General features: G+C 36.7%; 2 protein-coding genes across 4 annotated transcripts in view; both read right to left on the bottom strand.

Moving 5' to 3' along the window:
* Positions 1–38: 38 nt before the first annotated feature.
* LOC106922741 (dipeptidyl peptidase 9-like) lies at positions 39–19,289 on the bottom strand. Of its 2 annotated transcripts, XM_014995407.2 has the most exons (22): positions 19,142–19,261; positions 17,860–17,996; positions 16,825–16,915; positions 15,241–15,485; positions 13,485–13,597; positions 12,689–12,862; positions 10,868–11,036; positions 10,684–10,794; positions 10,060–10,188; positions 8,839–8,900; positions 8,658–8,758; positions 8,384–8,561; positions 7,120–7,279; positions 6,965–7,044; positions 6,106–6,276; positions 4,990–5,122; positions 4,717–4,862; positions 3,535–3,681; positions 2,743–2,895; positions 2,477–2,619; positions 1,769–1,880; positions 39–1,105 (listed from the first exon to the last, which is right to left on the bottom strand). In XM_014995407.2, the coding sequence occupies exons 3-22, from the start codon at positions 16,878–16,880 to the stop codon at positions 1,013–1,015; spliced, it is 2,676 nt and encodes an 891-aa protein (XP_014850893.2). In that variant the 5' UTR covers positions 16,881–16,915; positions 17,860–17,996; positions 19,142–19,261; the 3' UTR covers positions 39–1,012. The 2 variants fall into 2 exon arrangements, with proteins under 2 accessions (XP_014850893.2, XP_014850891.2); XM_014995405.2 differs by lacking the exon at positions 17,860–17,996 and having other exon boundaries at positions 19,142–19,289.
* Positions 19,290–21,577: 2,288 nt separating this feature from the next.
* Positions 21,578–25,614, bottom strand: part of dazap1 (DAZ associated protein 1) — a 34,377-nt gene continuing 30,340 nt past the window's right edge. For both annotated transcript variants that reach the window (XM_014990918.2, XM_014990919.2), the window contains one exon: positions 21,578–22,503. In XM_014990918.2, coding sequence (XP_014846404.2) covers positions 22,331–22,503 — 173 coding nt within the window. In that variant the 3' untranslated portion in view covers positions 21,578–22,330. The remainder of the gene's footprint in view (positions 22,504–25,614) is intronic.

The raw sequence follows: 25,614 nt of genomic DNA, 5'->3' as shown, positions 1-25,614 counted from the left end.
AGCTTACAAAAACATTAAATAAAGACCACTTTGCAAGATTTGGGGGAGGGGGGAAGATTGTTCACTTCAGTTTATTTCTTCAATAACTGAGAGTACATTTATAACGTTTAAGTTCAGCAGATGATAACAAGGCATTGAGTCTTCTGACTGATTCCCTGATTTGTTTTCAATGTGAGCAGGTGCTCCTAAACTCTGCAAGGCACCTCAGTTGTCTCAAACATCATCGATCAGGTCAGCTTCTTGGCACAAAGGTAAATAATGTACTGTGCAAAAAGTCCTCAGCAGCAGGAGAAAGGAAAGCTCTTCAGGAGGTTAAAGCAAGCGATCACGAACAGGTCCCAGATAACTCCAAACATTTCTAGATTTTTTTTTTTTTAAATAGTACAACCTAATAAAAATGTGGAATTTATATAATTTTTCTGGAATAACTGCATAAAAAACAACCTGTGACAGGCATAAGACACAAATCTCATAGCAAAACATGATAAAGTGTGCAACAGGGGTGCTGAAATCACACCAGTTTGTATTCAGAGACAGAAAAGTGAGCTTTGATTCACAGAAATGTGAATCAAAAAACCCCAACAAATCAAAACATTGTTGTAAATGGTCCACATATATATTCTGTTACATAAGGCAGCATTTTAAACATCAAAACTTGCTCCTGTTGCTGGATTTCAACACAAAGAAAATAAAAAGGCTTTATTGTTTCATGATCCGGGTGAACAGCGACCTCTGCTGGCGGCAGAGATCAACACAGCCGTTCACTTTACTCCTGAATTAAACGTGAAAGGCAACCAAACATCTGATATTCCAGCAACATTTTGATGCTGAAAATGCTGCTGCGACTGTAAGACTAGTGAACGGCTCTGCAGGCGCGATGAGGTTCGGAGGAGATTGCATTCAGCTGATCATAAAGTCAAGTAAAGTGGAGAAGCAGGTTTGGATAAATGCTGAGAGTGAGAAAGAGAGCCAGGAAGGAAGGGAAGGTGAGGAAGGCGTGTGGAGAGGCTTATCAGAGGTTCTGCTGGAGGAAGTGCAGCAGGCTGATCTCGTAATGCTCCCCGGACTCCGGACACCTGATGCTGTGGCGCTCATTGGGATAAATCTGGAGAAACAGGAAAAGAAAAATACATTAAATGATGCGTTTGATGCACAAGGAGAAAACAAGTCCTTTCAAAATATCTGGCAGCCATTTTGGACATTCCAGATCAACAAGATTGTAATCAATCAATAAATGATCTCAAGTTATTTTAAACCATTTCTGTTGTTTTATGTTTGTGTTTTTTGTTTACTTGAAAAATCAGAATAAAACTAATTATTTTTAAACATTTGTTCCTTTATCTTATAGCACTGCAACAAATTCAAGACCATCAAAATGAAACATTTTAAAATATAAAACGTAAAAGTTAAAATGTGGCCCTGAAATGTTTCGTTCAAAAACAAAATCTGCGCTACGCTAAAAAAGCAACTAAATACTGATAACGAGTTTTTACACAAAAACTAACTAATTTAAAAACTCAAATTATTAATGTCTGCTACAAATTTATGTTGGATATTTTATTGAAATGAGGCTCCAAACGTCAAACTGGTAAAAAACAAACTGGATGAACAGATTAATGAATGGATGGATGGAACATTTAGACGGCAGGCCAATGAATCCAAATCTATTTCCAGAATCTCTTTTCCAAAACCGTTCAGGCCTGAAACTCCAGATGTTCTAGAGGTTCTGATCCAGAGTCGGTCATCAGTGCAGGTTTCATCAACGTACCTGAAGGCTGTACGGCTTTCCTGCTCGGATGAGCTGAGACACCAGGAAGTTAGTGTGGAAGAAGTGAACATTCTCGTCTAGAAACCCGTGAAGGATCAGCAGTCGGTTCGGCCTGCAACGCGCACAGAGATGCATGTCGGCCATTTTTATTTATTTACAGACTCATTAGCAGCAGCGGTTACCACTTAGTGGTATTACTGCTGGTAATATAAAACAAGCATCAGATTTACTTAATTGTCAAGACAACCTCAAGAAAACTTGTACAATAAAATATTTTCTGTGTAAAGTGAATAAACAGACTAAGTGAAATCAAAAAAAAAAATCTCTTTCTGTGTTCAAAATGACTTAATCTATGTCAGTAAGTCCAATTATTAGTCAGATAACCAAATATAAATCACCAGATCAGCTGTAGGCTGTATTGATAAGTTTAGCATAATTTGCTACAAATTATCAAATGTTCACTAGAGGAATATTATGATATTGCATTTCAGGCAATGAAATGTTAATTTCCTTATTTAGGAACTGAGCTGTTTATTTGGATCTTTTAAAATGTTTAATCAGTTAATGAAAAACCTACAGAATGTGCAAATCAATAAATAGTTCATTCAGGATTCATGAGGGTAAAAATGCTCCCTTGTTGAGGCTTAGGCATCAATATAATCTGTTCAGGTAAAAGTTGTTTATGAAAGCATTATTCGGAGGTCTCACTCGTTGGGAAGCTTGTCGACATGCAGAGCGACGGAGCACGCTTCATATCCCTTCTGGTTTTTCTCCGGCGTGTCCAGATATCGCTCCGTGTAGCCGGTGTCGTACGCCATCCACAGCGTCACCGGCGCTCCGGCGACGGCGACCTGATCAACACACAAAATTAACCTGAAATCACGTCTGATTGATCCTGCGTCAATTAGAGAAACACAAGTTACAGTAACACATCTGACAGTAGAGACTAAATGTTTCAGATTTCCTGCTGTCACCTTAAATATGTCCGGTCTGTGGATGAGGCCCATGAGGGAGAGAAATCCTCCGTACGACCAGCCGTGGATGGCGACGCGGTTCAGGTCCACAAACTTGTACTTGTCAGCAATGTAGTGCAAACCCTCCACCTGGTCGTCAATCTCCACCAGACCCTGGATGAAGAGGAACCGATTATCCTCACCGTTCTCTTCAACATCTAATTTTCTACACTGGCAGCAGATTGACTGGTGTAATTTTTTTCAAAACAAATCTCTAAATTTGATGTAAGTAATGATTTACTAGGGCTAAAATGATTCATCAAATTAAACGTCAACAAATTTAGTAATCAGAGTGGCAAAAAAAAAAAGCCATTTGGTGAAAGAATAACAGTAATTAAGCCAAACTGTATAACAATATATATACAATCTACATTTAACATAAAAAAACATTCTTCGTCTGTAAATATGTTCGACCCAGAACTCCTTACGCAAGTTATTTTTTGCTTTATCTGGTTCAAATTCTGTGAAAAAAAAAAAAAATCTTCATTTTGCTATTCATTTATTAATTGGCTAATCCAAAAGATAATCCACAGATTAGCCCTACAATGCAGATTTTAGGTCAAGCAGAAAAGACTAAGATTTTCAAATTTCTTCAAATTATTAAGTACACACTAAGGAACAGGATTATTTATTTGCATATTTCAATGTATTTCTAATATCGTATAAAAAGACTTAAATGATTAACTTTTTAAAATCTGATTAATCATTAAAATAATCGATTAATCGATCACTACATCAGGTTTTTGAAGATACCATTTTGTCCTTCACAGCTCCTTCAAACTTGAGTCCTCGCTGGCAGGATCCCCGCCCGTCGATGACCAGCACCACGTAACCCAGGCAAGCTAGCGTACTTAGCCGCAGGTACTTCACTCCTTTATAGGAGTTATTCACCAGCTGCACCTGGAAGGAGAGCAAAGGGTTAATTCTACAACACATCTTACTGTAGCTTTAATCAGAGTCGCTTCACTAAAATGTGCTGCAGTTTTAGTCACAGTTCAGATCTGCAGACACAAGTTTACAATTATTTCTGCTCATTTTCAGTCTTGATTCATTTTAGTTGTATTTACTGAGTGAATGAAATCAAAAATAAAATGAAAAATGAGATAATGCACTTTAATGGTTTATAACCGTCTGTACAGGTTTGCTGGAGCTTCTCTCACTGTATAGAATGAATTCTGAAGAAAATGAACTAGTTACGTCATCACAAACAAAAAAGCCTTCCTGCTTATAAAAGCACTTCCAGTTCATTCAGAAACTAAATTCTCCTTTTCTACGTATATTTATCACAGTACAATCTGCATTCTGTTTAGATTTGAGGTTTTAAATTAAGACTTAGAATTTGGTCCCTTAGTAAACTGAAATAAATATATTGCAACAAGTTCTTAAATCACTGAAACACTATTGGAATTAAAGGAGGGTTGCTAGGTAACGGGGCCAGGCTTGGCTGGGGTTGCTAAGCAACGGTGCAGTGACTTTATGGAAGGTTCATTTTCCAGACACTAAAAAATAAAAAAATACGAACTTATTGCCAAAAAACGGCTGGCAGGTACTTTTGAGCATTTGGGCTGTTTTTAGAAGCTGTTGAGACCCAAATGGAAGTAAAAAAATAAAATAAAATAAGAAGAATTTTGTAATAGTTCCTCTTTAAATCTGGACTGAGTGTACAGGATTATCTCAATAGTTGAAAATATACAGTTTTGACAATGGAGAGACTATATGCAAACAGTTGGAAGTCATCTGACATGATTAATCTAGTATTAATTTGTGGAAAAACCAAGAATAAAATGAGACCTGATTGGTCGTCTTCACTTTACATGTAGCTTTTTCTTTGTTCTGGCCACATATTAATATTTCAGACCAACTGTGTACATTACAAAGGAGCCCTTCATTGTTCTATTGATTGCAATGTTTATGTTAAAGTGGAAGAGATCAAACCTGAGGGCCACCGTAGACAAAAACAACAGTGGGATGCTTCCTTCCAGCCACCAGGTTGTTTGGTTTGTACAACATGCCGTAGAGCTCAAAGCCCGACTTCCCAGTGAAGCTAAAGATTTCTGGAGGCGGAGCATCAAAGTGGAACGCTAAAAACAAAACACAGGACGTTAAACTTCTGTCGCACAGCAACACCTGCCATATATATTAATCCTGCATTATGACTGAGCAGAATTATTAACCATAATTAAGTTAGTTTAAGATATAAAGCAGCACCAGAAGACTCCATCATGCTGGCCCAGAACTGAGGTTCTTTGTGCAGCGGGTCGCCGTCCCCGGCCAGCTTATAGATGTGAACACAGGGAGCGGTGGTCAAACTGCTGTAGTGGCTAATAAACATATCAAAGGTCTGTGTGGAGAAAGAAGGAAAAGGCTAAATTAATCACCCATAACATCTCAGATTTATTAAGAAATCAATAATTAGTTCTGGGGGATTTTAAAATAAAATCAGATTTTTTTCAAACACATCTGATTTTAATAATTTTTTCTTGTTTTCTTTTAAAAAAAAAAAAAATTGCGACTCACAAAAATTGGCTTTTATTTTCAATCATCATTTTTTTTTTAATTATGAGATTACAGTCAAAATTATTAGCTGAATATAGATGCATTTTTACCAGAAGAAAATTACAAAAAAATGTAATTTAATGAGAAAAAAGTTTCTAGAATTATAAAAGCATTTCCAGAAATGTGACCAGCTCAGTCCGCGTGATTTTCTTCAAATAAAACTCAGTTGTTGCTCAATTATTTCAAAGTCCTGTGATAATAATTTGATGCCGACGTGTTAAAAGATGAATTATTTCCTTATCTGTAAAACCGATACCAACTTTTAACTTCACAAAATGCTCAGCATTCCCCAGTTAAATCTTTTGCTATTTTTTGTGTTGAAGTTTTCATAAAATTACTACTTAATTTGCCTAATATTACATCTTTATTCTTGTGATATTATGTCTTTATTCTCATAATTAAAACGAAACTTTATATTTTATTGTCAAGATTAAAACAGGCAAACAAGATGGTGACCCTAGGAGAGCTGACATCACTCTGAACTATGGAAGCCAAAAGATTTAATATTTTCCAAAAATTAAATCGTCAAAAACCATAAATCTGATTAATAAATAAAACTGATTTATCACCCAGCCCTATCTATAATTAATCGGAGAACCAAACAGAAATATGTTTAACCGTTTAATGAAACAGAGATCAGACAATGCTACTTCTCAATTTTCCTTCAAATTAAACATTTAATTATCTAAATTAACAGGTGAAATATGGCCTAATTCAAACCCTAAGCAGGAAACGTAAACCAGATAATTAATTTGTGTCAGTCGGTACCTGGCTCACTGAGCAGCTGTGAGAGAATCCGGGTTTGGTGAGCCTGACGATTTCCCCCGGCGTCTCGTAGCTCACTACATACAGGTGATGCTCCAGAGGAGAGTCTTTGGTTCCCTGGAAGTAAACCAGCTTCGCCGCCTCGTCAACCCAAATCTGAGGGCTGCAAGAACGCTGCACCAAAAATCAGACAACAAGAACATCCAGAGTTTATTACTAAAGAGCTCTGCCCTGTTAATCTAGATTAGATTTCATCATTTACATCAATTTACAGATTGGAAAGTCTCTTTGAGAAGACACCTGCTTATATTTCACAGGACTTTAGAGAAAAATAGTTTCCACTTGGGATTCTAACAAACAATCAACTGTCAATAAATAGCTTAATAGATTAAATTTCATCCAATCGATTAACTAATAGCGGCCGCTCAGACCTTTTGGAAGTGTTGTAGTTTGGTCGCCATCCAGCAGAGGGCGCCACTTAAATGTCTTGGAGGATTAAGTATTTATTATTTTTTTCCTTTTTTTTATTGAGCAACCTAATAGATTCCTGTTTTATTTGTTTGAGAAATAAGTCCAAGTTTACTAATGAGAGAAAAGAAAAAAGTTTATTTTGAATTTATTACAGCTTTAATTGCTAAACTATTATGCTCTTTTTTAAATTTATAGACTCCATGTTCCTTCTTGATGCAAAAAAACTCAAGTTTTTAAGAAAACAGCTGCTTATCATTTAATCAACTTTAGATTAACTCATTAACTGATAACTTGCTTCCCAAGGTTGTACAAATAGCTTTACTTATATTGACTTTATTAGCTGTAAAAGCTTGAGACGTTAACTAAAAGTTTAATTGGGGTGAAGCTTCACCTTTGCTCCGTGATTGGCCAGCACCTCCCACTCCCCACTGGTCACCGTCACCTCCTCTTTAACTGGACACTTAAAATCATCTGATGGAAGAAAATGTCATAGTTAAGCTGAATATTATAAAGTTTCTTCTTCATCATGCTGCTGTGAGATGTTACCTGCAGAGTGAGTGTATCCTTTGGCCCAGTCGAATTTGCCCCGCTGTAACGCTGCAGTGATCTTATACAGGTGGCAGAAGCCCGTTTTAGACTCGTTTACTGTGATGAAGGTGAACTCGTCATCAGACGTTTGGAGGAAAGGATGGAAGATGTCGTGCACCTGCAACACAAACAAACAGGGATGTTTACGTGGATTTATTGGATTTTCACCTGTTTGTTACCGTTAAATTCTTCAGGTCAACAAATGTTAACATCCGACAGCCTAAATAAAAACTAAAGGTTGTTTTCAATGATGTTGGTGTCTGTGACATCACTGAGGATGAATATTACCTCACTCGTTTAATTCAGACACACTGGAGGGTTTATAAGCATGATTAATCTGTTTTTTGATAAATATCTGCTATATATTTAAAGAACTATTATTTTATTTTTGTTTCATACTTTAGAATAAGGAGAGATGGAGATTTTTTTTGCAATAATGCATATGGATACATTTTCTTCTATAGTATGTTGGTACTTGACTATTTTATTTCCTCGACTTGGAATCACAATGGTGTCCAATAAAACTGATTTCTGACTGAAAACGTACAAACTAATCACAAAAAAGAGAAAAAAGTAGTTAAAACACATTACTAGCTCTTTTGGATCATTATTTTCTGGAAATTTACAGCAATTATTTAATCAAACACTTGTTTGTTATTATATCTAATAAATTTAAAATTGATTACTTTTTATTAAGAACCATTGTATTTCAGGAGCTGCAGAGCCTCATATAGAAGAAAATGTATCCATCCACTTCATAACATCAAACATTTTTCAAATCTAAAAGCAGAAATAAAATTTTAAATCTATTTTTGTCATTAGGCTGGAAACATTCTACATTTATTCGGCAGAAAAATATTTTTTAAATTCGATTTCTAGTGGAGGAGATAAAATAAAGTTATATTTCTCACAAAGATGAAGATAGAAGAAAATGTATCTGTTCACACTATTGCAAAAATGTTGCATCTCTATTTTAAAATTTAAAAGCAGAAATAAAATGATGGTTCTTCAGCAGACAACAAATAAAACTCAAAAGTTTTATTTATCTGGTCTGAAGGCAAAATGTCTCATTTGAAGATAAAGGCTGCAGATTCCTGAACTGAACTTTTTAAGTGTGACAGAAAATAAAATCTATAATACTAATGTTTCTTTAAGCAACGTTTAATTTTTCTGCACTGCCGCTGTAAGACAGTCTGAGACAAATCTGTGGTCAGGAGCTCACATTGATCCAGATGTCGCTGGTTTCTCTGTAGATGATGAAGGGATGGACCGAGTCGCCCAGAGCCTCCAGGCTCTCCCGTCGTTTCGCTTCGTCCTGTTGAGCCGGGACGAAAAGCGCCGGAGGAAGCAGGACCAGCTGAAGGTTCTGCTGCCGTCGGTCCATCATGACCGCCCACGCGCTGACAGAAACGGAGAGGAAGAGCCGTGACTCGCAGCAGGAAGCTTAGCTTAAGCCACATAGCAAACTGAGCCACGGTTGAGTTTCACAAACTTACTATCGGCCGTCTTTTGTCCATCCAGCTCTGGTGATGTACTCGACGTTGGGAAACAGGCAGCTAAAAGGAACAGGCAACACTTTCTCCTGCGTGCTGACGATCTGAGAAAGAAAACAGAGTCACATCAGTCGAAGCTTCGTCTGGACTTCTAGGTTAAACCAACAACGTAACGAGGATTTACCTTTCCAACGCTGTCTGCCCTGATTTCAGCGATCTTCAAAGTGATTTCAGGATTGTTACTGCCTGGAAATTAATTAAACTTCGTTACTTAACCTGCCAGCAGTTCTTGGCAGCAGCTTTGTGTGTTTTAAATGGCACATTGCTCTCTGCTGTCTTACAGCTGCAGTACAGAGCTTTTAGAAAATATGTTTTTTACATTTCTGTGAATAATATGAGACAGATGATCTGAAAATATCGACATCCTCCACATACTTCATGTGCTAACATCGCCATCAAAAACAACCAATCAGAACCAGAAGGAGGGTCTTAGTGCTGCTGTCAGTCAACCTAGTGAACGCGCTGCTAAATATGCTAATGACAGACAAACAACTCACTATTACAGAAAACTGTTCATACACCGTAATTTATTGCCATATCAACTAGCCTGAGTGTTCATAGCATGCTGTGCTGACAGGGAGAAGCTGTATCGTAGCGCACATGGGCATGATTGACAGCGCTAAGCCCCTCCTCCTTGCTCTGATTGTTTTTTTTCTAGTTAGTACTGGGAGAAGACAGAGGTTCTTGATTTTTTTCCCCACGGATTATCTGTCTCATACCAACACAGTTTCAAAAAATATGTAAAAAAAAAAAAAGTTTAAAAAAAAGTTTAAAAAAAGAAATACTGCAGCTTTAACCCCGGTAGTGCCAATGTTTTTTTGTTTTTTTTTTTGACAAAATGCACTTAGTAAGAAAGTGGCGTCTAGCCCACTACCAATAAGTTTACACTTACTCAAGACAAATGCAAAAAAGGCTAGATAGCAAGTATAGCAGTTTATTACAAGTAGCATTAAAGCCTTGAATAAAGCCTTGATGACGTCTGCAAACCTTTGACTTATATACAAGTCCAATAAGAAAAAACCTAAAAAGCCACAACAATATTTAAGATCTGTGATTAATGTATTTAAGACCAACATTTTTCTTTCACGAATTTAAGACATTTTAAGGCCTTAATTTTAGATACACGAATTTAAGGCTTTTTCAGGATGCATGGACGCCTTGTAAAACCAAGAAACAGCATTGATCAAGTACCAAACAGACGCCTAGTGTTTCTTGTGTGCTTGGTTAATTAGATTCTGACTTGCCTGTATTTCCCTTGTGTAAATAAAACATGAAAACATGACTGTGGTTCATAGACAGGAAAGTTAGTTAATCTGATAAAACCGAGTTATTTTTGGCCTTGTACCTGCGCGTGGGTATCTGTAGACGTCGGTTTTCCGCTCCTCCAGAGCCGGAGACGGAACATGGATGATCTCCACCTTCGACTCGTCCACCTCCTCATACAGAATCTGCAGAGTTTTACCACCATCAGGCTCTGAGTCAAAGAAAAACACAAGCAGAAATACGTTAGGCAATCATTGAAAAGGTCATTTATTTCAGTAATTTGATTAAAAACAGATTGCAGCTGATTACACACAGAAAAATTAATTTTCAGATTTTATTTCTGGTTATTTTTCTGCTTCATTTCTAAAAGACATTTTTTTCAAAAAGTGACTTATTTCAATCATCCTTTCTGTTAGCTGTACAGCTGAGTATCTGGGCAAGACTACGAGAATTTTTGTTTAATTATGAAAATAGTTAAAATATTAGCAGAATAATGTATTAAAATTAAGAGCAAATATTTGTTCTATAAATTTATGTATATTTTCTTTATTTTAAATTAAAGTAAATTAACTTTTCAATGATGCATTTATGACTAACATAGAAAACTGTTCACACCTAAAAACCTGCCAAAAATTTGCAATTACAGATCTCAAACCATCAAAACGTTAAATAAAAATTAAAAAAACAAAAACATGATGATATTTACCTTCGTGTGCGGCTGGAGACCACCAGTAACCAGTGAAGCGATCAAACTCTTCCTGAGTGACAAACGTGGCGACCCCGGCTGATTTAGGATCGTCTTTAGGGTTATTAATACCTGCAACAACAAAAACAACATTAAAATAACACATTTAATAAAGGAACACAATGTGATCTGATCCAGCCTGGACCTTTATGGCAGAATGTGAGTCTCCTCTCTTCTCCAGTCTCCGTGTTTGTCACCCAAATGTCGTTGTTGTTGATGAAACCGATGAAGTTGGGGTCCCCAGGGCAGATTTTGGGGTCCATGCGTGTGCCTGAATTCTGGCTCTTGATCTCTATGGGGTTCATCGGAGAAGTCTGGAAAAACACAAGCCGAAAAACAAAACTGTATTTTATTTTTATCAATAATTTACAGAAGATCAGAACTTAAAAATATCTAAAAGCTGCAAGGAGAAAGGAGCAAAAATAGATAACTAATTCAGCAGACAATGGAGCAGAAAAATAATTCACAATTATCCTGATGTCAGTGTGTTCAACATCACAAATGCAAATTATTTCTATATTACATTTAAGTTTCATGTCCAAACAGGAAGTTTATTTTTAGCTGCTGATGAAAAAAGTAAAAGTGAATCAAAGTATTGATGAAAGGGGCTGAAAATAAATGCAATCACACTTTTTATACTTCTATTTAAAAAAAACCACACACATCTTGTTTTTCTTTTATTTAGCAATTATGCCATTTTGTGTTAGCATATTAAATAAAACCCAAACAAAAAACTGTATTTTAAAGGTTATAGTTATAACATGAATAAATGTGAAAAAGTCTGAAGAGGTGAGAATATATTTAAAAATGTTATGTAACATTTTAGTTTTGTTATATTAATATTTAACATTTCAGCCATACAGATTAAATAATTACATCTGTTTTTATTAAAATACATAATATTTGTTAGCTCTTTTATAAAACTCTCCCTGTTAACAGAAGTATTTATGTCAAACTATATAATGTACAAATTATTTTACATCTCTAAGGGTTAAAAAGTCCAAGGACAAATGTGAGCAAAGTGCTGAGCATAAAGGCTGAAAACTGCACAGCACATTTTCTCTACATGCTGATGAACCGAGGGAGTCCCTCCAGTGGGAAAAGCTTCAGCTGCAGCGAACAAAGCAGCAGCAGGAGTTTCCCTGGTGGCCGTAACGACCTTTTTATATCTCTACGCGCCTGCAGAAAGGAAACCTTCAGGGTGCAAAAATAAGCAACGCTCCTTTTGACTGGAGGCATTTCCTGCTCTGTCGTTACGAAGGACCCAAGGATCCGTTTATCAAATTAAATCAGTGACTGCTCTCTCAAATAAATCGCTTTTTACATTTTTACCCTGGATAATTATCTGTAAAAACTTATTTTTTCCCCAGAGTTTCTGAGCTAAATGAACTACAAATGGTTAAAATGCATCCGCAGAACCAGAACCAAACATGGAGAAGCAGCGTTCAGCTTCTATGCACCACAAATCTGGTACAAACTTCCAGAAAACTGCAAAACAGCCGAAACACGGACTGCCTTTAAATCTAGACTAGAGACCCACCTGTTTGAAGTTGATTTTGAAACATATTTAATGAAACATTACTCAATATTTTGATGCGTAATGACGCCACTTGACAAAAAGTGATGCATCAAAAGCTGACAGTGTGCCATGACTTTATAAAAACACAACGCAAAGCACTTCAAACTGCCTTGTTGCTGAAATGTGCCAGACAAATAAACCTGATTGATTGACTGACTGAAAGAAATACCGCCTGTCATGAACATGAAGAAATCTTCATGAATGTTTATGACTGTTTTTATTTATTAATGACACTTTTGATGCAACTTTGCATTAAAATTCTCATTATTTACCGGATGACAGTCAGAAACATTAATGACGTATAACCAAATATTTCAGCTTTCCAAACCGTCTCAGCTTTCCAAACCCAAAGAAGTCCTGTAATTACGTATTTGTGCTTTAACTCACGATGAAAGAGTTGCTGGCGCCGTCCCGACAGTAGTACAGGCTGCTGTTGGCCTGGAACAGGAAAAGCCCGCTGGGTTGGTGGTAGTCATAGGCGGTGATGCCAGACACCCCCAAACGTTTCCTCTCTCGCAGCAGTTCCTCCTCCCGAGAGAAGCCCCCGTGGTGAGGACTGGCCTGGGGTCAGGGGTGACACAGAGCGTGACAAACCAGGCCGATCACAGCGAGGTCAGAAAGCGTTTGCTCAGAGGGTTGGAGATAAAAATAAAGAAACGGTAGGACAAGACGAGAAGCTCAGCAGCTGCTTTCTGTTTGCTCTACTTTAAAGTATTTTTCATCTAACCACTTAAAAGTCTGTCTATATAACATCAAAATGTGTAAAAAGATGCAAATAAACAATTGAATTCCGTTTTTAAATAAGAAAAATAAACATTTTATTCCTTAAAGCGCTGTAAAAACAAACATTCCTCTAACATCAACATGTTTTTGCATGTAGAGTTGATCTGTTTGTTTAGTTTTGATAAACAGATTAATAACTGAATAGCAATAAAAAAGAGATTTTTCAAACAGAATTTGAACTGGCTGAAGCTAAAACTAACACTTGAATTCTGGATAGGACATTTCTACAAACAAAAGGTTTTTTTATCTTAAATGCAAAATATATAAACTTTTGTACAGTTTTTGCTCTGAAACTTTGTTTTGAGTCTGTATACTTCAGCTTACGATTAACTGATTACTAAATCAGTTGACGATTAATTCAATAACTGAGCACAGATGTACCACCACGACCTCTCTTTACCTGAAAATGGTCTAGCATTGATTTCCATGACAAAACGAGCAGCGCGTCTTTGCGGACCTTCTTGGGAATGTCGGAGTAGAGCAAAGCATTTTCTCGGCTGGCGTAAGGCATTCCTGTCGGGAAGAAACACCAGAGATCTGTCAGATCAACTCCAGATAACGGTGACGCCTCTGATGGTAGGAGTTTCTAAATAAAATCTAATTTCTGTTCAGGTTTGTGAGCCTTTAACACTTAATGATTCATAATTAAGTGGTTTGACAAACACTTAAAAAACTCAAACACAATCCGACTGATTGGCTGCCGATTGCTTTGAAACGTTAGACATTAAATGAAACGTTAGAGTTTCCTGTTTCATGCAGCAGACGGTCTGACCTCTATTAACACCAAATGGAAAAACTGAATTATGCCAACAAAGCACAAATTGTGTCCCAGTGTGTGTTCCCCATTTTCTCCAGCTGAACACAGGAAGCAGACTGCGCGGCTCTCCGGACACGAAACGGGTTCGTAAACAGAATCAGGCCGGATCCTCCGACTCACATGGCTGGATCCACAGAACCAGCTGAAGACACCAGAACATTCTAGATTTATTATGGGCTTTTCTTTTAACGGAGTTTCTGACATTTACTTTGATTTCTATTTCAAAGGCAAACACAAAACTCTCAATATTGTATGTTTTGTCAATTAATTTGTTGGTTTCCTTTCCTACTGAGTTCAGTCTGTATGACATTCTAGGAGAAAAATAATAGTTAGTGGGGCAATTTCATGTTAACAGTGGCATTTTCTTTTTTTAATTATTATTTCATAAAGGTTTTCTGGGTGTCCAAAGTGTGGCCTGGGGGCCATTTCTGGCCCTCGGAGCAGCTTAACGTGGCCCCTGGATGCAGGTTAGGATTGATTTAAATGGAGATGGTCTGAGATTTTCAACAACAAATATTAAAATCTCAAATCACGATAAACTGTCCCAGAAATGACGGTGGTAAACGATAACATCGTTTGTTGTTTTGAGACCTTTTTCAAAAGTTCTTGCTCTCAAAAACCAATAAACTTTAATTTCGTGATGAGCTGTTAATACTGGAGCTGGAAGTCATTTAAATATTAAAAATTAATAAACAAAACAGCAAATAAAACAGAAATAAAAACCACAGACGAGCAAAACCACAGATAAAATGGATTATAATGTCTCTAAACAAAATTTCCCTTCAAAAACATAATAATAACCTGAATTGAAACAATAAGGCTCATTTTAATTTACCATGCAGTAAACTGATCATTTTATTGGGACGCGTACAAAACAAGTCTTTTTCTTCCATTATTTTTTATTATTGCTTTCATTTTAACGTTGTAGTAAGTTGGGCCATGAATCTCCAGTGACTTTTTACTCAAAAACAGACGTAGTCAAACCCAATAATTAAAATCAGCCAAATACAGTTAAAGGTTTTCAAAGATATTTCTCATTTTTGTTGCTGATTAAATTGCAACACAAATAAGGAAATAGTCCTTACTAACAATTTGGGAAATAGTCCAACTTTGAGGCCCTTTTTTGGACCTTTTTAATTAAAATAAATGTTAAATTGTTGCTGAGCAGGTAAGAAGGAGAGAATTCACAAATTATTTTGTATTTTTAACTGAAAGAAATGAAAATAAACTGTGGCTCCTTGTGCAAACGTTTTGGACAACAAAACAAACTGTTGTTATTTTTCACTACCTCGGCCCTTTCCAGAAATAAAAACCTGTTTCTGCTGGTTTGCGCTCTTACCGAGGTAGTAGATGCGGTGGGAGTGCGGACTGGCCTCGTCTTTCTGGACGAACTGGAAGTCGTGCGGCGCCTTGTTGATGACCATTCCCGTGTTTTTCCGGCTGCTGTGGATGATCTTCCGCAGGCCGTCCCAGGAGTGTTTCTCCACCTGGAACTGGGTGGGGTTCACGTCCTCCATCTCCACCACCTCTGTGCTGTCTGAGAGCTCATCCACTCCCGTCATGCCTGCCAGTGAGTCTCTGATGCTGCCGAAACCAGAAGATTTATCTAAATACTGGATGCTGACTTACCGATACTTCCATTACCAGACCTTTATCAATTCTCAATATGTCAGTAATTTGAAATAATGTTTCTTAAGAGGAGGACAGGCGATGGGGATGAAGGGAACTACTTTTTCTTCCGCCTGGTAAACGTGTAAAGCGTCCTGCTGCTCAGTCACTCAGACTCAATAACAGATCATAGAAGAAATCAAGCATAGAGATATTTCAGCTTGCATTTTATAGTTGTTCATAATAATTAATGAGTTATTTCAGTAGTATTATTACTTTACCAATTAATTTTTCTTTCAGTTTGCAACAAGTTATTCTTTTAAAGATTTTTCTTTGTTGCTAAAAGAGCTTGGCTGTAGTGAATGAGGCTGCAACCTCAATGTACTTCTGAGTTTAAAATGAAGAGGGGTGTCTAGTGTTATTCTTATGAGGCCAAGATTTGAAATACGAAATGTTTTTTTTTTAGATTTAACAGGAAAATTAAATGTTTTTGCACAAATTATCGGTATTGGATCGGTATCAGATTCAATTTTACCCAGTATCAGATTGGAAAGGAAATCGGTGGTGTTGAACATCACGACTAAATATCTTTTTGAGAATCTTACCAAGAAAAGAATAAAACTAGAATGGTAAAAATGGATTGATTTGTGATACAAGAGCTGCAGCGAATGAGTATCTGAGTAAACGATTATTCTGACGATTAAACAAATGAAAAAAACTGTCACATTCTGCAGATTCTTCATCAAAGCTGTTTTTATACAATATTAGAAACACGTTAAAAGATACTTTGTTCTCTTTTTTAAATAAGAAAATGAACATTTTATTGCTTAAAATGGAACAACAGTATTCCTTTAGTGAGTGCTTGATTATTTGCAGGTAAAAAAAATAAAATACTTCAAGCAACATGTGAAACGTCTTGACTATTTCTTTGTATTAACAGATTAATAATTAGATTTTAAAAAGTTGCTCAATTTGAATTTTCTAAAGAATTTGAGCCACTTGAAGCTAAAGCTTTTCCACTTGAGGAGTTCTGGGTGAAACATATTTACAAAGAATGTTTTTCGTCTTAAAATGCAAGTCTTAATACATTTTGTACAGTTTTCATGTTGTTTTTTCAGCAAATTACCTTTTTTAGCAGTCTGAATACTCCAGTTAATGATTAATCAATTACTAAATTAGTTGATTCTTATTTCCATAATTGATAATAATCCATTATTTCAGTCCTACTTAAAAGAATATAAAAATTTAACTTTTATGTACGTATATTTTTTTCAAATAAATGAGAAGTGGAACCAGATAAATAAAAACCTCTTACCTTTCCTGGCCGTCTTCTGTTTTGTCGTCGGTTTTCAGCCTCTTTATCTTGTGCATTAACTGTTTAACAACCTTGATCCAGATCCGACCGCCTGCAAAACGAGGTTATGACAGGAAAATTATAGAAACAAAAATAAAAAGGCTTGTTCTGAAATAACAAACATTTCTAAACGTTTACAGACGCAGCCTAAATGAAAGTTAAATTTGTGACACATTGCCACTGAACCAGAGCCTGATCATGGGGCTGGGCGATACGGCTTAAAAATAAAATCAGATTTTTTTCATACCATATCCAATTTTAATGTTTTTTTTCAGTTTCTTTCCTAAAATGTTCTTCTTTCTAAACTAAAATATTTTCAATCTTCTCTTCTGTGAGTTGTGCGACAGAGTATTAGGACCATGCCTTATAGTCATAAATTGAGCAATAATGATGCAATTTTACCAGGAAAAAAAAAATCTTAAAATTACAAGAAAAAAATGACAAAAATGTCAACATGCATAGAAATCAGCTCAGTTTGTGGTTCTTTCTTCAAAATAGATTCTCTTTTAAAGTCCTGCTGCTGATAATAATTTGATAACCTGTTGAAATATTTTTTCTTTTCTTATCTGTAAAACAAAAACCAAAGTATAACTTTTTTTTATTTTTCATGTTGAAGCTCTTATTAAACTATTAATTCTACTAATATTGCAACGTTATTCTGGTAATATTAACACTTTATTCTCGCATTATGTCAACTTTGTCGCACAAAGTTATTCTTGGATTACTACAACTGTATTCTTGTAATATTATGACTTTATTCTTGTAATTGAAATAAAAATTTTAGCTTATCGTAAAGTTGATCTAAATTGAAAGTCCAAATAAACAGAAGCTGTAAAAAACACACTTGTGGAACAAGATGGCCGTCCTGGGCGCGCTGACATCGCTCTGAGAAACCCAATAAGTGCATTGGTGGGGGAAAAAAATGTTCGAAAAAATTGCCCTTCAAAAACCAAAACTGTGATTAATCAATAAAGTGGATTGATCGCCCAGCCCTACCTGATCACATGCTGAAAACAGTGACAGTTCTCCCTAAGCTGCTTCCTGGAGGATCCGGTCCTCTTCAGCTGATCGGTGCCAATGTTCTGGTTCCTCACCACGTGTGAATCAGCTGCAGCACCCTGACAGCTTGACGTCTGTGTCACAACGGTGGTAAATATTACACTGTAACTCCATATTGTACTGCAGGACGTCTCCTGCTGCCTGTTTCTGGCCTAAATGACCTGAAAATTCAGCTTCATTTACCAAAATAAATCAGCTAAATGACTCAATTATTAACACTTTTTAAATACATCTGAATAGGTTTAGCAAACCAATGGAAAATCTTGTTTAAGTCGAAATAAAATCCATTAAAATATTTGTAAGCATAAGTTTACATACAATTAATCTACATAATATGTTGCACTTAGTGAATGAGTTCCTGAATGCATAAACCTTTTAGTATTACTCTCATTTATTTTTACGGCAGGGCCTCCAGAGCCTAAAGTGGTTCTTAATAACTGGCTAAAAATGATTAAGAACCAATTTTTGAAGATTGATATAATTTTAAAAATGTACATTGATTGAAATTCAAATGTATGCCACTAAAAGTAACAATAATACATTTTATAATTTGTTTTCTTGTCATTTTGTTTACATAATTTTCCATAGAAGGAAATGTATCCATCTTCTTTTTGCAGAAGTTTTATGTTGTTGTTTATTTAATAACCTAAAAACAAAAATTATTTTCAATATCTACCATTTCTCAACAAAAACTCTAAATTTTATTTATTCAACAGGTCATTTTACATTTGCAGCTCTAGGTTTTAATAAGCAGGACTGAAGACAAAAATGGTTTTTCAGGTGCTAAAGGTTACAAACTGAGTGGATATGAATAATTATGGTTTATTTTGTTGATGTAAACCTATAGTTTGTACAGAATAGAGTGTTAGATTTTAACAATTTATCTTGAACTACTGAAATCTGAAACTTCCTCAGCTTATCCATTCTCAGTTATGTCATTAAAAACAATTTCAGCAGGAATATAAACTCAGTTTGACACTCCGGTAAAACTTGAAGTGACTCACTGAGTGACAGGAAACATCTGACTGAAGGTGTCCCGTCACTAAACCATGACAAACGTTCTTATAAACCCGCTCCGGGTTCTTGAAATTTCGGTTTCGACCCAGTCAGTGTATCATCAGCCGTTGAGTTTTAAGCTAGCTAGCACAACACGCACAGTAAACAGGATCAAAACAGACAGAAACGGAGTTAACGTCGTTTACACTTTCTGCCCACAGACCTCGAAAGTTTGTCTCCTCCTCTCGATTTAAGTGTTGTGGCCCAAGTAGGGAGTCAGAGCCGAATAAGCCGATGAAGTGGGCAACTTTCCCGAAGAGCAGCTAGCCGCTCAATGCTAATACGTGAGCAACGCGGAAAGAGACGGTGAGTGGAAATCACACTGAAACCTTTACCCCGGATATATTGGGGCACGGAAATTCAGCAATAAAAAAAAAATATTTAAAACATTTTTTAAAAAAGATTATGTCAAATACACCTTGAATTTATGATGTGTTAGTCTAAATTTAAAAACAATAAGTCGACTTTTAGCACAAGAAAAAAATATTTTTAATTAAAAATTAAATCTAAGTATGACTGCAGTTGTAGTTAACGGTAATTTGAGTAATTCCCGATATAAATACCCAACCAACACGCACATGTGGCAGACAATAGAAGAGTAGCAGCCAGGGCTGGATTCACAAGAATGTGGGCCCCTGGGCTGGGGCCATTTTGGTGCCCAAACCACTGAGGGAAAATTATTTTACTAATGCAAATTAAAGTACATTAATAGGTAGTCTACACATCAGCAGGTGTGAATTGATGCATTGCAAGTTTAAAGGGGTAGGATTGTGTAAAATTTGCTTTTTGAGCTTTAGATCATGTTATAATGTTACTCCCTCATCAAAAACATACCTGGAGTGTTGCCTTGATTCTTTGCTTGAAAAGTAATTTAATCTCCCATGGGAACCATTCAGCTGCACAAAACGCCTGGGTGGACTTAGCATCAACTTCAGGCATTGCAGTTTCCAAGCTTCCGCCTTCAGGAGTGCCTATTCAGCTCCTTCAGACTAGTCACCAGCAATTAGCAAATACATGGTGGAACTGCGCATCTTCTGAGCTCATTACAGGAGCTACTTCTCAGTGCAACACTGGTAAAAACATTATTAAAGATTTAAAAGATGTTGATATGACTTCCTGAAGGCAGAGTTTTAGAAAGAGCAGGAGTTTTTAAAGAGACAAAGTTCCGGTTTCAATGCATTAAATCAGGAAGTACAATTTCTTTTAAGTCATATTGATATACAGCATTTTATAAGTACTGAAGGTAACAAGTCACTTGATGGGATAAATAAACCACCACACACAGGATACTATTGAAAATGGCATTTTACACTAAGTGCTTGTTGGACTTGCCCAAGGTAACAATGACACATCGATCCAAAGCTCCAACAAGTCAGCTGGAGAAAGGTTTTAAGATGTACGCCTCGTTATACATTCACAGATACGAAGGTGACATTAACTTAAAAGTAGGGCATCACTGGTAATTGTCAGAGTTCGAGTTCAGTTGACTGTTCAGGTCCAAAGTTGTTGCTTTTAGAAAAGTATGGCCGTGTTCCTTAAGGTCTCCATGTTATTTAGTTTTATTACTTTTGCATGCTTCTTGTGAAGCAGGACGGTGTTTACAGCAGTGTGTACAGGCGGATCACTTGCTCGGCTGTCTGGCTCTGGTCTGCTCTCTCATTCCCATACATTCGCTCTTTCAGGCTGAAAACGGAAGTTATTCCACGAAAATAACACAGGACGGCTCCTTTATTTACCATCCGTCTCCCCCGGTAGTTCTGGCTGAATAAGCTGATTCGGAGCGAAGTGAAGGCTGCAAACGTTGCTGTGCCGCTAGCTTTAACTGGTAGCGACAAATATTTACAAGCCGCCATCTTCTTAATTAAGGATCATTTGGAAATCCATGAAAACTTAAAAGCCCACTATGTTCGGAAGATAGCAATGTTCATAGTATTGCTTTATTTGCGTCTGAAATACGACTTTGTCTTTTCTAGCTGTCACAGTAACTCAATGCGGAAACAAGAAAGCCGGATTTCGCTCATGCGGATGTGACGTCAACGCCGTGCGTGCAAAGAGCCCACCGTGGTGTTTTCTTTATAAGTAATATATTTCAGACAAGTTGAATTATACAGTGGTTCATGAGTAAGTTTCCAGTGTTGAATATGTTTTTAACTGGTATTGTTAACGTTGTGCATTTTACCCAAGTTTAATGTTACAATTGCTAACTGCTGCCAACTGCTCATTGGGAGCTATTACTCTGTTGTATGTTTAGGGTTATTTATTGTATTTTATTTAATGTAAGGGGAAGAAGCCGCTGGACTGATAACTACCAACTTGATTTTTCTGTTTTGTTAGAATAAATACAGCGAACCTCAGTGTGCGTCATGAAGTCAACCGACTGGACCTGAGATGGACATAGAAGGGTTCTATGCTCGTACCAAGGAGCCCAATTTCATCTTCCACCCATAAGAAAATGAGTATTAAGTATTTCTATCTAAAAATCAAATTTCATAAGCAGAAACCACAGCTAAATCAGTAGTTGTCATTCACAATTTACAATAACAAATAGTCTTCAACAAACGCATTCAAGAATTTTTTCCCAAAGAAACAAAACCAAACATTTATTTTAATCTTAAAACATTTATTTTTGTAATAATTTGTCCTTTTTTTCCTTTTTGCATAAGTGCAAAAAATGCACCCAAAACAGCCACCTGAGGGAAGTCTACATCTTTAAATAAAAAACAAGCAAAGTGTACATTTATAGTACAAAATTCTCTTTTTTAAAAAAATTGCACAGTTTGTGTATAATATATATATATATATTTATATATATTATATATATTCATAATCTCCATTTTAAACAAACTTTAAAGGCTCAGAAAGTAAACAAAAATTCACCAAATGAAAAATAAAAACATTTTTTCCCTAGAATTTAAAGCTGAGAAAAATTTAAACCCTGTTTTTTTTCCATTTGCGTCCACCATAAATATACATATTTAAATGCAAGTCTCTTTACATATAAGTCTCTGTGCTAGTGTTTCACCAGACAATCAAAATTATTGCGAAGTAGTTTAGATCTACTATAAAACATGGGTGTAGGGGAAGGTGGGGGATAAAAGTTTCTTTCTGCTCAATATTTCTTAAATTATGCGAGAGAAAAAAAAGAAAGAAAAATATCTTTTAAACTCTTTAAAATTTTCTGGAGTCCCTGTTTTCATAAAAGATTTCTATCTCAAACTGTGTTATTTCAACATTCCTAACAAACAATCCAGTATTGCGTTGAGCAAGAACACGTATTTCCCTGACTTTTTTTTTTTTTTTTTTTTTGTGGTTTCTGAACTTTACACCATGCCACACCGCCACAGGGAGGCGGTCAGCGTCGATAGGGGTGGAAGCCCTGTACATTGTGGTTCTGCCCCCTGCCGAACGCGCTGGCGGCAGGCTGGGGAGCGGCGGCCGGCTGTGCTGTGGGGGCTCCGTACGAGGCGGCCGGCTGGCTGGGGTCTCCAAAGCTGTGGCCGAAGGCTGTCAGGTCCTGACCGTACGCTAAAAACAGAAAGATAATAGTAAGAACCTGGAGGAGGTTTAGCAAAACTCCTTTAAAACTGCTACGTAAAACCAAACAAAGCAAAAAATTTAAGGAAAAATCCACCATTCCCCCTCTTACAGCTATACAATTCCCTTTGTTAATAAAGTATTTTTGAATTTTAATTTTGTTGGAAGAAAATATTTTATAGCTACACCTTGCTTTAAAGGAAAAATTCATACTTTGCACTGTTTAGTACTTCTTTTGGATAATAACTGCTTCTTAAGCTGCATTCAGTCCAACCGTGATTTGGGCATCAGGGGCGTCTGAGTGAAGCGGATATCCCGCCCTCAAAAATTACAGCCAACAGACTGGTTAGTGCTCCGTTTGTGCCATTAAAATATTCGTTTGTGTTGCTTTGGTTTCTGAGATATTAAAGAAACATTTTTTTTAGGTCAGGCCCCCCATCTTGCTCCAAAACAAACCAAAGTGGGCTACTTTAGTACTTTGTTTGTGCTGCACGTTTGAAGCGTTTCGAGCATTCAACTCGCGTCCAATGCGGCAGACGCTGGAACGTTTGACGCCGGACGCGGAGAGTCAACCAATCAGAGAGACTCCACTACGTAACATAATGGCCTGCCGTTGGTTGGCGTTCTGCCGTTGGCATTCTGCTAGGAGATACAGACACCGATGCTAGTTAGAACGCCGGTCGTCAAACTGGCTCGGTCAGACGAAAATAGCGCTAAAGTGACGCTCGTCAGCGCCCCGCTAGGCTGTGAGTCGCAAACTCAACACCTCCGAATTATTTGGTGAATTCAAACACGGCGCAGAGGAGCCCGACGAAGACATTCTTCTGCTTCCAGTAAATAAAGGCCAAGGCGCTCTCTCAATATTTCATCCGCCATTGCTCAAAGTAACCAGTAGAGGGGGGAAAAAGTCAAGAGGCTCCCCCCCAATATCACCTGTCGTTCGCGGTGCGTCCAGAGCAAAAAATGTCAAGCGTCTGACTTCAAACTGCACGGTTCCAACTTGAGGCATTCTTGAGCGCAGCGTAGCTCAACACACAAACTCTTACCAAGTATTTTTAGTGTAATTTCTAGTGTGAGTGTCTTAGTATACTTGAAACAAGGCAAAACTAGCCTACAAGTAACTTTTCAGCAAGATATAGAGGCTTGTTTTAAGTACATATTTCCTTAATATTGATGAAAACAAACTTGTTTCATTGGTAGATTATTTCACTTGTGACATTTTCCCCATTTTTAAAACTTATTTGCCAAAAGAAAGTACTTTTTCATAAATATTAAGGAATTGTGTACTTAAAACAAACTCCTATTTCTTGCTGAAAAGTTACTTTTTAGTTAGTTTGAATTGTACCGAGATATTTTCTCTAGACCAAAATTACTTGGCAAGATTTTGTGTTTTTGCAATGAAGCGCTTAAAAAGTTGTTTATTGGTAATAAAAAAATATTTTTTGGTGTTTGGAGAAATGAGTTGGTTCAAAAACCTCCAGATTAAGTCACATTCAAGGATACTACACCTTTATTTAGCAGTACATTAAGCAATTAAGTTATTAGCTGATTGATTAGTTGGGCTATCAGCTCTGGTTGCCCGCCTGCATTGAGCAGCTTAACGGACTACAATAAGTAGCTATAAAACTGCCTGTTTTATGACCAGAAATTTTTCCAAAGTAACCAATTTTGTTTCTTGTCATAGAGGGGAAGTGTAAAAGCTCTCTTTCAGCCAGCTGATCAACGGTGCACAGCAACAAGAGGGTAAAGGGGTTGGACACAAACTCCACAAAGGTTTATCTGCCATGCGTTTTGTAGCCTCAGAAATGAGGCTTGATCTGTTATTTTCTGATCATTATGTCAGTTCAACATGCAGATGCTTGTACAGCCTGAGAAGCAAACAAACTAATACATGGTGCTTTAAGGTGGGTCTGGTTTTTCCACACACCACCACTGCTGATCGAGCTTTTCTGATCAGTACATCACAACATGCAAAAGATCATGCGGTTCTAAATTTAAGGTTGTAATTTTAGAGCCTCGTAAGGATCAGTATGATACATATTTTTGGTAAATAAAACCTAATTTATTGAAAAATATACAGTTGCAGATCCGTTAAAAAAAACCCTGACAGATTTCTGCAGTTTTTACCGTTTTGTCACAAATGTTTCTAATGAAAAGCATTTTAAAGAACATGAGGAAAAACAAAAAGCAGTTTTCAAATGACTGTTTCAAAAAAGCTATCCAAACCAACATGGCCATATGAGAACAAGAAACTCCTATAAAATGATGAATCTACTGAATAACCAAATGCTAGTTTCTGTTTTGCAAGTAACACACCTATAGTAAAACCTGCCTGACGACATGAAGTAGGTTAAAAGGTCTCAAACAATAACATGCCCTGTTCTAAAGAAATTCAAGAAAAGATGAGGAACAAAGCCACTTTTAGAGGTGACCTATTATGTTTCCTTGAACAGCTTAGGTTACATCTATTGACAATACAAATCATGTTAATTTTTTCACAGATAACGAGACTTTACCCGATTGAGTATTTTAAGCTTCTTTCAGCTGTTTTAAGGTGTCTTGTCACTGCTAGCCACGCCCCAACTCAATGTTTACACTCATTTAGTGTAAAACGGCTGCAAACAGGTGCACAATTATACAACCGTACATCTTTGAAAAGCAGAAGTAGAGCCTCCTGCACAAACAACGGGAATGCAGCAAGTGGTTTCTGGATGGCAAGTCGACAACAAAACACTCGTCTTTTCTAGCACCCATTGTTCAGTGCATACAGCGGTAAAAGCAGCTGACCAAATGTGCTGGAGCTCAGCTTCAGTTGCTAGGTTACGAGGTTTGGTTTGACTGAGGTTGCCAGGTCTGGTGGTCAATACTTTTTCACTGGGCACTATATTGTTCTGGATGGCTTTAAATCACCATCTAAAGACAGCATTTTGTATTTATTCAGGTAATCTCTGTCTCATTTCCAAAATGTCTGAAACATTTTTAAAACAAGAAAAAAAAAAAGAAAAAAAAAGGAGATTTCTGTAAGAGGGAAAAACCTTTCAACTTCACTGGAGGTATGACCAGAGGTGATTATGTTTTTAAACAAATTATTCCATCTCTTTG

Source organism: Poecilia mexicana, unplaced genomic scaffold (assembly GCF_051168715.1).
Source record: "Poecilia mexicana isolate PSO_F unplaced genomic scaffold, ASM5116871v1 scaffold_4, whole genome shotgun sequence".
NCBI lineage: Eukaryota > Metazoa > Chordata > Actinopteri > Cyprinodontiformes > Poeciliidae > Poecilia > Poecilia mexicana.
This window is presented reverse-complemented; position numbering and strand designations above follow the sequence as displayed.

Excerpts from the sequence above, each read along its gene's own strand:
- LOC106922741 (XM_014995405.2), bottom strand. The coding sequence starts at position 16,880 with ATGCACAAGATAAAGAGGCTGAAAACCGACGACAAAACAGAAGACGGC. Across the intron at positions 15,486-16,824 it reads ACAGAAGACGGCCAGGAAAG|CATCAGAGACTCACTGGCAG; the intron begins GTAAGAGGTTTT and ends TGGTTTCGGCAG. Across the intron at positions 2,896-3,534 it reads GAGCTGTGAAGGACAAAATG|GGTCTGGTGGAGATTGACGA; the intron begins GTATCTTCAAAA and ends CTCTTCATCCAG.